At 37.7% G+C, this 14,315-nt stretch overlaps 1 protein-coding gene across 2 annotated transcripts in view; it reads left to right on the forward strand.

The window, feature by feature from the left end:
* gosr1 (golgi SNAP receptor complex member 1) overlaps positions 1-14,315 on the forward strand; it is a 33,955-nt gene that overhangs the window by 13,644 nt on the left and 5,996 nt on the right. Inside the window, exons 7-8 of one of the 2 annotated variants that reach the window (XM_057838578.1) lie at positions 3,712-3,741; positions 9,220-9,302. In XM_057838578.1, the coding sequence (XP_057694561.1) occupies positions 3,712-3,741; positions 9,220-9,302 (113 nt within the window). The remainder of the gene's footprint in view (positions 1-3,711; positions 3,742-9,219; positions 9,303-14,315) is intronic. The other variant, XM_057838579.1, reaches the window with a different exon arrangement.

Here is a 14,315-nt window from a genome sequence, read left to right on the forward strand (position 1 = left end):
CTTGATGCTATCACAGCCATTACATAGGAAATCATGTTTGAAGAGATTTCTACCACTTGTTAGTAGTCTGTCTCACTTGTATAGCACAGATTGTGCACTATGAATCGGTGTTTGCATAATATGTCAGTAAGTTTTGTTAATTTACATGAAGTTATCTTGTAGCACCTCACCTTATTTAAAATGTGCATTTAGCTCATACAAGACTAACCTACGCTAAATTTCAATAAGTACGTTGATGTTGCATTAGTTGTTGCAGCATTACATATGCCCTAAGTGCTATTAATCTTTGTCCGTAATCTATGATCCTTATCTGTGGCTCCCATTCATTTGATCCGTTTTTCCATCCGTTTACCATCAAGGTGAGTGTTCATTAATAAACCAAAGGAAAGGAGGTGCAGCTCCATTAAATGTTCATCCTAGAACAGCTAATGGTGGTGGTCACAGTAATAAATACTTCCAATCAAAAATGATAATTTCCTGTCTTTAGTTTCAACATTGTTTTTTTTTTTTTTTTACTTGTAGTAATCTCATCTCACAACAGCTTTTGTATGAATAGCAAATTAACGTGAGCAACCACACAAGTTTTAATACATTCTGGGCATTTTTTAAAATTCATGAGTTAGTATACTGACTCACATTTTAGAACACCTCCGTAGTCTTTTCCCTAATTCTGTTCTACTCACCCTTATTTTCACGACCATAAGGCGCAGCTGAAAGTATAAAAAAATTCTCAAAAATGGACGGTGTGCCTTATAATGTTTTGCGCCTATTGTGTTGACTGAGTACCAAAATGTGTCTGTCTGACTGAGCAATTTTTGAAAAGGCGGACGCAAGTTAGAGCCGCATGAGAACCTTAACCAGCTGTTCAATTCGGATAAAGAAGATGAGGACTTTGTGGTGATTTGTAGATTGCTTAAGGTCGATGTGGGTACTTTGTTAAATTCTTTGTTAAAGTAGAATTTAACTATGTGTTGCTTCCGTTGCCTTTAAAAAAAAAAAAATACTAGTATATGCTAGCGTGCATACAAATAAGCATGCTAGTGTGTTTCTCATGTGCTCAATAATAGGGTGCACCTTGTGTGTGTGTGTGTGTGTTAGAGGTGGGAATCTTGGGGCATCTAACAATTCGATTACTATTCAGAGGCTACGATTCGATTATAAATCAGTTATTGATGCACTCCCCCCAGCTATTAGCTGCTTTTAATGTTTCGTACATTAGTTACAAAATTTGTACAAATATCCTCCCCGGCTTAAATATACTACCACAGCGGTACATCGACATACAATCGCTTGCAGAATTAAGTTCAGTTCACAAGCAGTGCAAATTGTTACATTTTATCAAATAAATCCACAAGTTATTTTTTTCAGTGTACATTACGGTACTAACATTTTTGTGTCTGTCTCAATGTGAAGTAATTAGCTGCGAATTGTGATGATCATGTGATTGAAAAAAAGATGATTTTAAAATCTGGACCTGAACATTAATTAAAGCTTGTCATCACGGGTCACTTAAACTGCTGCAGTGTCAGGTCTGCAGAGAATGCATGATCTGCTGACTGCTTTAGTTTTCCTGCTTTCTAAAGTAATTGTTTCCCTTCAGCAGACAGACATTTATTTATTACTCTGTAAGTTCTCTGCCTTAGGTTTCTATAATGAATATCTTACATGATCATTCAGACAATACAGTATGGTATGTTTCTTATCTTATTCTTATACTCTAATATTTGTATCGACAAAGAGAAGACAAGTTTTCATAAGCATGTTTGTCAGCGCTTGTCTGTGATGAATACAATAGCATAGCTTTAAAAACTGCTCAAACTCACTCCCATAGAAAAGAACTAAGTGAATAATGTGTATTATACAGTGCAATGCTGGAAATGTAATGTTATTTCTGGCGCACTGGTTTGACTGTTGCAAGCTTCAGTAAAACTGCTTTAAAAGGGTAAAAAAAAAACGGGATGGGTACCTCAGTTCCTGGGTAGCTTTTGTACATCATCCTTGTTTGGCCACTTCTTTTTGCAACAACCAATCACGCACAGTCCATTTGTGCAAATATTGGCTGTCGCCCTTGACTTTGCGTGTTAAGAACCCATTTCATCAAATTATTGGGGTGTCTATAAAAATGTTTTCTCTAGTCTGTAACATAACACAGCTGAGAAGAACTTGAATTGACTGCCATGAGAAGAACTTGAATTGTCTGCCAAATTACAATCAGGAAGCCCATCAAAAACTTGGAGTATGAATTTATTGTTGACCTGCTTAACAATTAACTGAGACCACACTTTTTAAAGAGCTTGTTCAGAAATACTTTTGTGTAATTTCTACTGAGAATGAGCCAGGTCCTTGGATATTAAGACACAGACTTAATTCTCATCTTTTTGGGTGTAAACACCACTACAATTACAGTAACTTAAAATGAAACAGACACGATGATGGAGCTGGTTCTCTCTCTTTTTTTAAAAAAAATCTGTTTTCTGAATTGAGGTTGCAGTTACTGATTAAAAAAAGATGATGAATTCAGAAATGTCTCGGGCAATATTTTAAGTCCATGTTCAGTCAGCTGTTTCAGGAGTGATTACATGACACTAAAGTGTAGATGGACAATAAATTAAAGCGTACAGCAAAAGCAACCAAATATCTTTTGAATAGCTAAATTGATCTGCTGTCCTTAATCTCATTGAGCGCGCATTTAATTTGCTGAAGAATGCAACAATACTCGACAGATAGTACTGATGCAAAAGAGTGAGAGACTCAATAGAGTGCAGGACTCCACCACCTAGTTTGACTAAATACTCATGATGTGACATGAAATACAGTTCACTTCCATTCCGATAGTTGGTTTAAATCAACTTACAAATTAGACAGCAATTGCCATAGACCTAGAATGCGATCACCTCGCTCTTGTCGGTGCGGTTTTAAGTTGCAACACATGCAATTTGTAAAAATTCTTAAAGCAACACTGGGTAACTTTTCAGTTATGGTCTATTTTAGCGACTTAGGTGGACAAAAGATAAGGATGAGGTAATGAATCAACTTGTGTCTAAACAAAAAAAAGGTTTCCAATAATTTGGAATAAACATTGACAGACGAGCTTATAATTATAGTCTACACAGACATCACCATCTTCATGTTGATAATACACACTCAGCAGGAAAACTTTACATTAGTAGTATTTCCAAGTAAACCCACCTGGATTCCACCAACTAAGTTAAAAACAAAAAACACAAGTTGCCCTTAGTGTTAAAGATGACGCTTGCCACGCTAAATGGTAATGCGAACGCTATGCTAGCGCTACAAGTTACATTTAGTGTTTGATGATCACTTAGACAGAACTTTAAAGGCTAAAACAACATGGCGTGTTCTTTCTCGCTACGAAAACAAATCTTACCAAACAAGCAAGTCTGGAGCCTAGAGAGGACATCGTTGAGTAAGTGTGTGTGTATGTGAAGGTGGGGGAACATGAGTGACACGACCAAACACTGCTACGATGCAGGCTGACTACAAATATGATAAGAAAATGTCACACATTGTGAACTTATGACTGAAACTATTGCACATGTTCATCACATTCTCGTCCCTTTAAACGAAAACTGAAATTCGTCTAGTTATGTTTCAGTCTCTGAAGACACATTTTTAGCTTGTCATCGTTGACGAAAGCAACACTGGTATGATGTGATAACTAACAGATCCATGTCTTTCTTCATTGTGTAGTTCTGACCGACTGATGGATGACACAATAAGGTAAGCCGCCTGAATGGCATCTACCTAAGGAAATTAACTTATTTTTCTGTTATTCAACTTAACTGTTGCTGTCACATCAGGAAATCAAAAATTGAACAGAACTGTGGTTGTCCTCTGGTGAGAGAGGAAAATACACAAATGGCACAAGAATTATTTGAAACTGATAGAATTGGGGTTTGCTGAAATGCAAATTGACAAGCCCAAAAACTCAAACGCAAACAGGTTAGATAGATGAGGCACCAAAACAACTATGAATGTATCTGACCTTACTTTGACGTGTCGTCTTAAAATGCAGTCGGACTTTAAATGTAGTATAGGCAACAGTTATGCCACACGGCTTGTGCAGAGTGAGTTACAATACAGTGATCCCTCGCTACTTCTTGCTTCAAACTTTGCGCCCTCAGTCCATCGCGGATTTTTTTCCCCAATAAATTAAAAAAAACAACACATTTGTCTAAAAGTACTTTATTCTTGTTTAAAAATAATTTGGTGGGACACTAACATGTTTAAAACTTGGAATTATTACATTTGAAGTGCTTAAAAAACATTTATTTATATATATATATATATATATATATATATATATATATATATATATATATATATATACACATATATAAATATCAACATTTTTTCAAATTATACTTTGTGGAAAAAGTGAAAAACATGTCTTATGTATCCCTTTCCAATGCTTTTTTTGGGGGGGGGGGGGCGCTACTTCGCGGTTTTTCACTTATCGTGGTGGGTTCTGGTCCCCTACTTTTCAGACATTTTGAGGATTCAAGAGCATGTATGGATTTGCATTGTAACTACTAGGGCTGTCCCAAACGACTAATTTTCTCCCGATTAGTCAGCCGACTATTGTTACGATTAGTCGACTAATCTAATAATAATTTTTATTTATTTATTTATTTTTTACTAATTTAGCAATGACATTTTTGTCAACGCTTATCAATTCACAAAAACATATTGGAACACTCGAATTATTTATTAAAGTACAAATAAACACGTAAATAACAATAATAAATCACAAATAAACAATGAGTTCAAATGCTGATAGAATTAACTAGTGTAGCATCCCTATTGAAAAGATGGTCTCTTAAACTGATGGTTTACAACTTTTATTCCATCCTTGATGTAAACACACTGTAAGAGCTACGGTGCACACAAATAAAGCAACACAATTAGAAATTAACAAAAACTTTTCACCTTTTTCCTTTTAAACCTTATTTATATATCAATGAATGGCCTATATGAATTGCCTTTACCTTAATTTATTACCTTATCATTGACAATCTCTCCCTTGAGTGCAATCACTGTATATACTGTATATATTTATGACCTTTTAACTTTATATAATTTTCTATACCATATTATAAACCATAACATGAAATAAACCTTTCAATTAGCATTAAGAACAATACTAATAGCACTTATAGGCCCATTGTCAATGAAACATTATTATTTAGTAAGGCGACAGCACCCTCTGGTGTACAAAAAATGAAAAAAAAAAAATTACAAACTGCGTGAAGGCGCTTGAGGTGTTTATTCACGGCCGACGTGCAGCCAAGCTTGGCATTGAAGAGGCAGGACAGAAGAGTGTACTCTCCTTTGTTTCTTTGAAATAAGGCAATGTTTTGGACACTCTGGTGCGCTTTTTTTGGCTTTGTGCCGCTTTCCCCGCTTGCAAACAGAGCATCCGACATTCTAACTTTCCACGCATATATTTTTTTTAACCCTTCATTAACCGTCGACGGGATGTTGTGCTCGTCGACGGATTTACGTCATCGATGACGTCGACTATGTCGACTAGTCGGGACAGCTCTAGTAACTACACTAGAATACCAAACGTATTTGCTCACCCATCCTAATCATCAGAATCAAGTTTCCTAAACTAGCAGAGAAGCTAAACAGTTTTTTTGCCCATTAAATCTTTGTTCAATGACAAAAAGGCTTTCTATTCTATTCTAATCACTTGGCCAGGCCAAAGGTGTATAAAATCAAGCACCTAGGCATGCAGACTGTTTTTGACAAACATTTGTGAAATAATGGGTCGTTGTCAGGAGCTCAGTGAATTCCACAAATCCAATCGTGAATTTTCCTCACTCCTAAATATTCCACAGTCAACTATGAACTGAAGAGTTTGGGAAAAACAGCAACTCTGCCACAAAGTGGTAGGCCTTGTTACCTAGTGGAGAGGGGTCATTGGATGCGAGGTGCATAGTGCAAAGAGGTCACCGACTTTCTGCACAATGAATTGCTACAGAGTTCCAAACTTCATGTGGCTTTCAGATTAGCCCAAGAACAGTACGCAGAGAGTTTCATGGAATGGGTTTCCATTGCAGAACAGTTGCAACCAAGCCATACATCACCAAGCGCAATGCAAAGCACTGGATGCAGTGGTGTAGTACACCTCCACTGGACTATAGAGTAGCGGAGACAGGTTCTCTGGAGTGATGAATCACGCTTCTCCATCTGGCAATCTGATGTACGAGTTTGGAGGTTGCCAAGAGAGCGGTTCATTTCAGGTTTCATTGTGCCAAGTGTTATATTTGGTGGAAGGGGAATTGTGATGTAGGTTTGTTCAGGAGTTGGGCTTAGACCAGACATGTCCAAAGTCCGACCCGGGGGCCAAATGCGGCCCGTGGTCAGATTTCATCCGGCCCCTGGCCTCTGTCATAAAATCAATAACGTCTGGCCCGCACAAAGACTTAATAAATTGGTCAGCAGTACTGCTACAGGCATATGAAGTAGCTTACACACTAAATGCTGCTCCTCATTTATCCACTAAAAGGGAGCAGCACTCTAAGTAACATTACCACATGTGACCCTTTACTCCCATTTTTCTAAAATGGCGACAACCAACAAAAAAAATAAAGTTGGAACGCGCTACTGAACCTTGTGGACTGCCTTTCCAGGAGAGTTGAAGCTGTAATAGCTGCAAAACATGGACATACATCTTTATTGAGCCCCATGGGTAAGGAATGGGATGGCACTTAAGTTCATATGTGAGTCAAAGCTAGTGAGCAAATACTTATGGTAACAGTGTATTTTCACTACTTAAAATTGGTCAAAATACTGAGTCGCTATGAACAGATTTGTAAAGGTCTAAGGAAATGTGATCCTCTTTTGCCACTCACGTCAACAGGCTGATGTGTAAATCAGGCAGGTTTTGACCTAAAGATGGGTGGGCCAGTCAATTTTTTAAAGGGATTTCTTTTTTTTAATTATTGTTTTTGGTTTTAAGTGGCAACATTTGCAGTATTAGATGGGTCCTTTAAAGAGACGTAGAGATGTATATTATTATACAGATGAGTCTGGAGTCAGGATAGCATCCATGCTCTGAATGCTGGCCACTCAATAATGTCCAGCCTGGTAATAGATTGCACTTTCACCATGATGCAATAAACAATTCCCATCATTTGGTTTTTCTCAGGGTATCATAAATTCCGCCTGAGTCTTTGCTCCTTTCTCCTCCCCTCAGGCTTGCCCAAATTACAAATATATTGGATCTGGTCAACAATGGCTCCTCTGGGACTGGCTGCCCAGCATGTTGATTAGTGGTCTTTGTCACTGAAGTCGCTAACAGCCCTAGCCATTCACGTTAACCATTAAAATATCTGGTGCACATGTACTAGTATGTTTGTTGTTAGATCAAAATAAATATAAATGATACTGGTTTGATGGGAATATTATCTTAGTTAAGGATGTTCTGGATCACATTTCTTTGAATCGGAGTTTAGTTGACTTGATATTTAAATAGTCTTCTGAAACTCTGCAATGATCCGATACAATAAGAAATATAGACTACTCAAATTGCCCCAAATTTTATATGTTGACCATTCTGCCAGATTGCTGCCATTTGCTTGTTGTAGCACGCTCAAAATAACCTTAAAAGTTTTACTTTTTCAACTCAAAATCTCATTATTGATTTCAGGAAAAATTATAATTGTTGAAACGCCTCATTTTAGTGACAAGTAAGGCTTCAACAACTAATCGATTCAATCAGTTAATAACTTAGGTGCCAACTAATTTCATAATCAATAATATTACGAAGTGTTGAGATTTAGATTGTCTTATCTGTTGTTATATCCAGTGTGCCTCTGTCAGAGGGGAGTAAACGAAGCCAACTGTATTGTTCGTGTTCTTTGCTGATAAGACGTTACTACTTAGCATGGAGCGCTAAGCTAGTTAGTGATTATGCTAATCAGTGTCTTGAGTGTCCGTTTGTATTGTGTTTTGGGGAAGCTTGTTAGCACTTCAGTTAGATAGTAAAGTTTTCTCATTTCTTTTAAGAAAGAAACCACAGACAACCCATTCAATAATCGCTTGGTCTCCTTTCAACACAAACTTCCATTCAAACTGCAAATCGTCATATAACAGTGTTTTGAAATTGGATTTGGATTGTATTTATAACAACTGTGTGATTAAAAAAAAATCATTACAGTGTGCCTCCTCCTTATTTTTGTTTTTTTAAAAGAAACTAAATGAGTCATTGACACAATTTATATCAGCGCTTTCTCACAAGAAAAAAAATCAGCAATCAGCAGCACTTTTTTATTTGAATGAACAGGACTTTTGTCTGATCTCTGCACTGAGAAATTCTTTTTATGTATTATACTCAACAACCTTTATTAAAGTTGAACAAGTTTTATGTACTTAAAAACGCACAGTTGTAGACCACAGTTAAGAAGCTGTAATAGAATATTGTTTGTGAAGGGAATAGTCATCCATTTTGTCTTCATTGTTACTTACAACATGCCTAAAACAACTTGAAGTTAAATTGTGGAGGAAATTGAAAAAAGTGACATTTATCCGTTTAATCATCCGATTAATAGATTATAGAAGTAATCATTAGTTGCAGCCCTAGTAACAGGACTAACAGTGGGAATTAGTTAACTGACTAACGTAATCCACACATCTTTTTATGCATTCTTTTTTATTGACACCCTTTGGTATCAAACTGCAGTTGGTGTTTAGAAAATGTAGAGGGAAAAAAGCTTCAGCTCTGATTTCCCTGCGGTCGTACGTATTGAAAGAAAGACTGTAGGAAGTTGCTGCAGTCAGCAAGTGTTTGTACCTGACTGAGGAGAACTTGATCTCCTCCTTCACATTGCTTGGAGGACTTTGCTGTCCCCTCAGCAGCTTCTACCACCAGGGAGATGTGTGGCCTCACATGACACAAACGTGAGGTGCGACATTTCTATGCACGCGTCTCTTGAATTTGTTTTCCACATAGGTAAACAATTGTCATATGTGAAACTATTTCCTCCTGAGAGAGGCTACTGTACCTCGCAGAGATTGTTGTCCTCTGTAGTCAGCGCTTACTGTTCGTCCTCCCAACATTAAAAATTGAGTAAAACCTGGTTTGCTTATATTTGGAAATACTTAAAAAATGATAGCTTTTACAAGATGCTCTATTTTTTCATGCTCATTTATTAACATTTGATTTATGTCGTTTGCCCTTGTCTTCTGTAGCATTGCCATGGCAACCAAGGAGAATATGACATCCCAAAGGGGCATGCTGAAATCCATACAGAGCCGGGTGAACACGCTAGCCAGTATCCTTCTTACCTCCACCAGGCTTGAAAGCCAAAGGTTTTGTTTGTTATGTGTAAACGAATGGAAAATGTGTGAATGAATAGATTTTTTTCTCATTGCCCTTTGTTGTCATGAGAATTTCATAACACTACCTTGAGTGAATTTTCATAATTACTTCACCTTTACTTTCCTACATGTAACATTGTGAATGTAATTCCTTTAAAATATTTAAGGCAGACCACACTCTTCCCACTTTGTTGGTTTTGTTCCATAGGGACTCAAATCTTAATCTGTCAGTTCCAATCCAATTCTTCAACTCACTTACTGGCACCTTACCTGAATTGTTTCAGAGCAGGTGTGCCCACCCTTTTTTTTTTTTTTTTTTGCCTCAGGAGCTACTTTTCAAACAACAAACAATATACTTTATGTGTAATGGGGCATAAAAGTATTTAGTCAGCCACCAAATGTGCTTGTTCTCATACTTAAAAACATGAGAGAGGCCTGGAATGTTTTACCAACCAAATTTGGCGTGTGTATTTTTATTAGTGTTGCACCGATACCATTTTTTGGGCCCGATACAGATACCTGGCTGTGCAGTATCGGCCGATACCGATACCATTCCGATACCAAAATATTTGACGCAATTAACGCACATGTCCCGCTCAGACAGTATTCTGCCTTTTGGTAAGTTTTACAGCAAGGCTTTTTGTGCTGTCTAACAGCGAACTCTTGTGGTCGCTTTGCGCCATGGTTTATTGTTGTCTTGCCAGTTCAATATGGCTTCAGGACGTCTCGGGCTGACACCTACGTTGTAATGTTGTGCTTATATGATCCTTGGACAAGATTTGTCCGTAAGTATGGTTGTTGTAAATAATGCACATATTATGATAGTAAGCGAAATGTTATATTTTTTGTATGAGACGCTTTTTGTTTATGTTTTGCGAACCTGTATAGCGTGCTAAGCTAACGTTGTTGCTAATGCAATGCTTGTGTACTTTTTTTTTGTAGTTTTACGACGGTCTAAAGAGGACAATGGTTTGAGGCCATTTTATTAATAAATCAGATGAAAAAGAAAGAAATCTGATTATTATGGCGTCGTTCACTAGCTGTCTAGCTTTGGAAACAGTAGACGCTTCGGAGTGAGGACAGCATAGACAGATTTAAATGACAGTAGAGTGAAATGCCCACTACAGTTCTTATGTACCGTATGTTGAATGTATATATCCATCTTGTGTCTTATCTTTCCATTCCAACAATTTATTTTACAGAATATATATATAATTTACAGAAAAATATGGCATATTTTATAAATGGTTTGAATTGGGATTAATTACGATTAATTAATTTTTAAGCTGTAATTAACTCGATTAAAAATTTTAATCGTTTGACAGCCCTAATACATATATATATATATATATATATACAGTGCCTTGCAAAAGTATTCGGCCCCCTTGAATCTTGCAACCTTTCGCCACATTTCAGGCTCCAAACATAAAGATATCAAATTTAATTTTTTTGTCAAGAATCAACAACAAGTGGGACACAATCGTGAAGTGGAACAACATTTATTGGATAATTTAAACTTTTTTAACAAATAAAAAACTGAAAAGTGGGGCGTGCAATATTATTCGGCCCCTTTACTTTCAGTGCAGCAAACTCACTCCAGAAGTTCAGTGAGGATCTCTGAATGATCCAATGTTGTCCTAAATGACCGATGATGATAAATAGAATCCACCCGTGTGTAATCAAGTCTCCGTATAAATGCACCTGCTCTGTGATAGTCTCAGGGTTCTGTTTAAAGTGCAGAGAGCATTATGAAAACCAAGGAACACACCAGGCAGGTCCGAGATACTGTTGTGGAGAAGTTTAAAGCCGGATTTGGATACAAAAAGATTTCCCAAGCTTTAAACATCTCAAGGAGCACTGTGCAAGCCATCATATTGAAATGGAAGGAGCATCAGACAACTGCAAATCTACCAAGACCCGGCCGTCCTTCCAAACTTTCTTCTCAAACAAGGAGAAAACTGATCAGAGATGCAGCCAAGAGGCCCATGATCACTCTGGATGAACTGCAGAGATCTACAGCTGAGGTGGGAGAGTCTGTCCATAGGACAACAATCAGTCGTACACTGCACAAATCTGGCCTTTATGGAAGAGTGGCAAGAAGAAAGCCATTTCTCAAAGATATCTATAAAAGGTCTCGTTTAAAGTTTGCCACAAGCCACCTGGGAGACACACCAAACATGTGGAAGAAGGTGCTCTGGTCAGATGAAACCAAAATTGAACTTTTTGGCCACAATGCAAAACGATATGTTTGGCGTAAAAGCAACACAGCTCATCACCCTGAACACACCATCCCCACTGTCAAACATGGTGGTGGCAGCATCATGGTTTGGGCCTGCTTTTCTTCAGCAGGGACAGGGAAGATGGTTAAAATTGACGGGAAGATGGATGCAGCCAAATACAGGAACATTCTGGAAGAAAACCTGTTGGTATCTGCACAAGACCTGAGACTGGGACGGAGATTTATCTTCCAACAGGACAATAATCCAAAACATAAAGCCAAATCTACAATGGAATGGTTAAAAAATAAACGTATCCAGGTGTTAGAATGGCCAAGTCAAAGTCCAGACCTGAATCCAATCGAGAATCTGTGGAAAGAGCTGAAGACTGCCGTTCACAAAAACTCTCCATCCAACCTCACTGAGCTCGAGCTGTTTTGCAAGGAAGAATGGGCAAGAATGTCAGTCTCTCGATGTGCAACACTGATAGAAACATACCCCAAGCGACTTGCAGCTGTAATTGGAGCAAAAGGTGGCGCTACAAAGTATTAACGCAAGGGGGCCGAATAATATTGCACGCCCCACTTTTCAGTTTTTTATTTGTTAAAAAACTTTAAATTATCCAATAAATTTTGTTCCACTTCACGATTGTGTCCCACTTGTTGTTGATTCTTGACAAAAAATTAAAATTTTATGTCTTTATGTTTGAAGCCTGAAATGTGGCGAAAGGTTGCAAGGTTCAAGGGGGCCGAATACTTTTGCAAGGCACTGTATATATATATATATATGTATATATATATATATATATATATATATATATATATATATACACACACACACACACATACGTACGTATAAGGGATGCAACGATACAGTTAAGTCACGGTTCGGTACGATTTTCGATACAATTCAATACATTTAATGCTCTGAAACAGAAAATACAACAGTTATAATTTATTTATTTATTTTTGCTAACAAGCAAAAATAACAGTGCTATCATATAAACAAGCATTTTAGTGCATAATATTTATGTGCTTGCTTCTTACTGATCTGAAGAAATTTTGTATATAAGTGCTGAGAACAATCTTTACTGTTTGTAAAGTGGGGCACACTGTTGATTGCTGCAGCTCTCTTAGCAGCTACAGTATATTTACTATATAAGCAAAACATCCTATTTGTGGTCCGAGTCCATCTGTAACATGTGCTGAATTAACAGTATTTGCAGCATTATCTATAGTCACTGGTATGGATTGATTTGGCCTGCTTAACTTCCATTCAGTCATGGCTGTTTCTAATTCATCAATGTAGTATATGGACTACGCATCGCTCTGGGCTCACGCAGCTAATGGCATGGGATTTGATGTAGCACATCTAGGTTGCTATTTGATGATATCTAGTGTGTGCGCGCGAGAGTTGGCATGGGATCTAACATGGGACATCTAGGTTGCTATTTGATGATATCTAGTGTGCGCGCTGCGCCGCTTGAGTGTTTTCTGGCCAAAGAAGTCACTTCTGCTCATTACTGCACAATACCAGCATATGACAATCGACTTTCATAAACAGGACGAGTTTGAAGTACGGCGCTCTTAATTTGCCACTCATTGTTCATCATGAAACCATAAGTTTGCTTAGTCTCCACGGTCTTAACCTTTCTGATCCAATCGGCGCTACAACAGCAGGCGTTAGCTTACGCATGCTAATCGTTTGTTAAAGTCATATTAGAAAAGCAGCGCATATACGTTGTAGTGAACATCCTTAATGTTGATGACGAAGGTGTGAATTTCGTTTGTTAAATTCGAGACAAAGACATACAGATGTCATGCATCAGGATTTAGGAAGTTAGCTCACGTGGGGAGGACAGTATATTTGCGTCCAAGTGATGCCAGTAGATGGTATCGGCGCCCTAAATGTTGGTACTCGTCGATACCGATACCACCAATTCGGGCCGGATCGGCGCCCCCTGCCGATACTGGTATCGGTGCAACTTTAATTTTTATATATACATACATAAACATACACGTTTTTTTGTTGAAGCAAGTTGAATAAGATCAGTGTTGGTATTGTTACTTTAAAAAAGTAATTAGTCACAAATTACTTCTCCCACAAAGTAATTGAGTTAGTAACTCGGTTACCTCATTGTAAGCGTAATTAGTTACTCCGCAAAGTAACTGACGTTACTTTTCATCTTCTACACATTATTACATTATACATTCTAACCATAACATCTTTCACATCAAAGATGCTTATATGGTGTTGGCCAAAAGTATTGGCACCCCTGCATTTCTGTCTGATAATGCCCAGAAAATGATTGCAATTACAACTGCTTTGGTAGTAATGTCTTCATTTATTTTGCTTGCAATGAAAAACACAAAGGAGAATGGGGGAAAAAATAAAATAAAAAATTATCATTTTACACCAAATTTCAGAAATGGGTCAGACAAAAGTATTGGCACCCTCAGCCTATTACTTGGTAGCACAACCTTTAGACAAAATAACTGCGAATAACCGCTTCCGGTATCCATCAACGAGATTCTTGCAATGCTCTGCTGGAGTTTTAGACCATTCTTCTTTGGCCAACTGCTCCAGGTCTCTGAGATTTGATGGGTGCCTTCTCCAAACTGCCATTTTCAGACTTCTCCACAGGTGTTCTATGGGATTGAGGTCTGGACTCATTGCTGGCCACTTTAGAAGTCTCAGGTGCTTTCTCTCAAACCACTTTCTAGTGCTTTTTGAAGTGTGTTTTGGGTCATT

The sequence above is a fragment of the Corythoichthys intestinalis genome, chromosome 6 (assembly GCF_030265065.1).
Source record: "Corythoichthys intestinalis isolate RoL2023-P3 chromosome 6, ASM3026506v1, whole genome shotgun sequence".
Classification (NCBI taxonomy): domain Eukaryota; kingdom Metazoa; phylum Chordata; class Actinopteri; order Syngnathiformes; family Syngnathidae; genus Corythoichthys; species Corythoichthys intestinalis.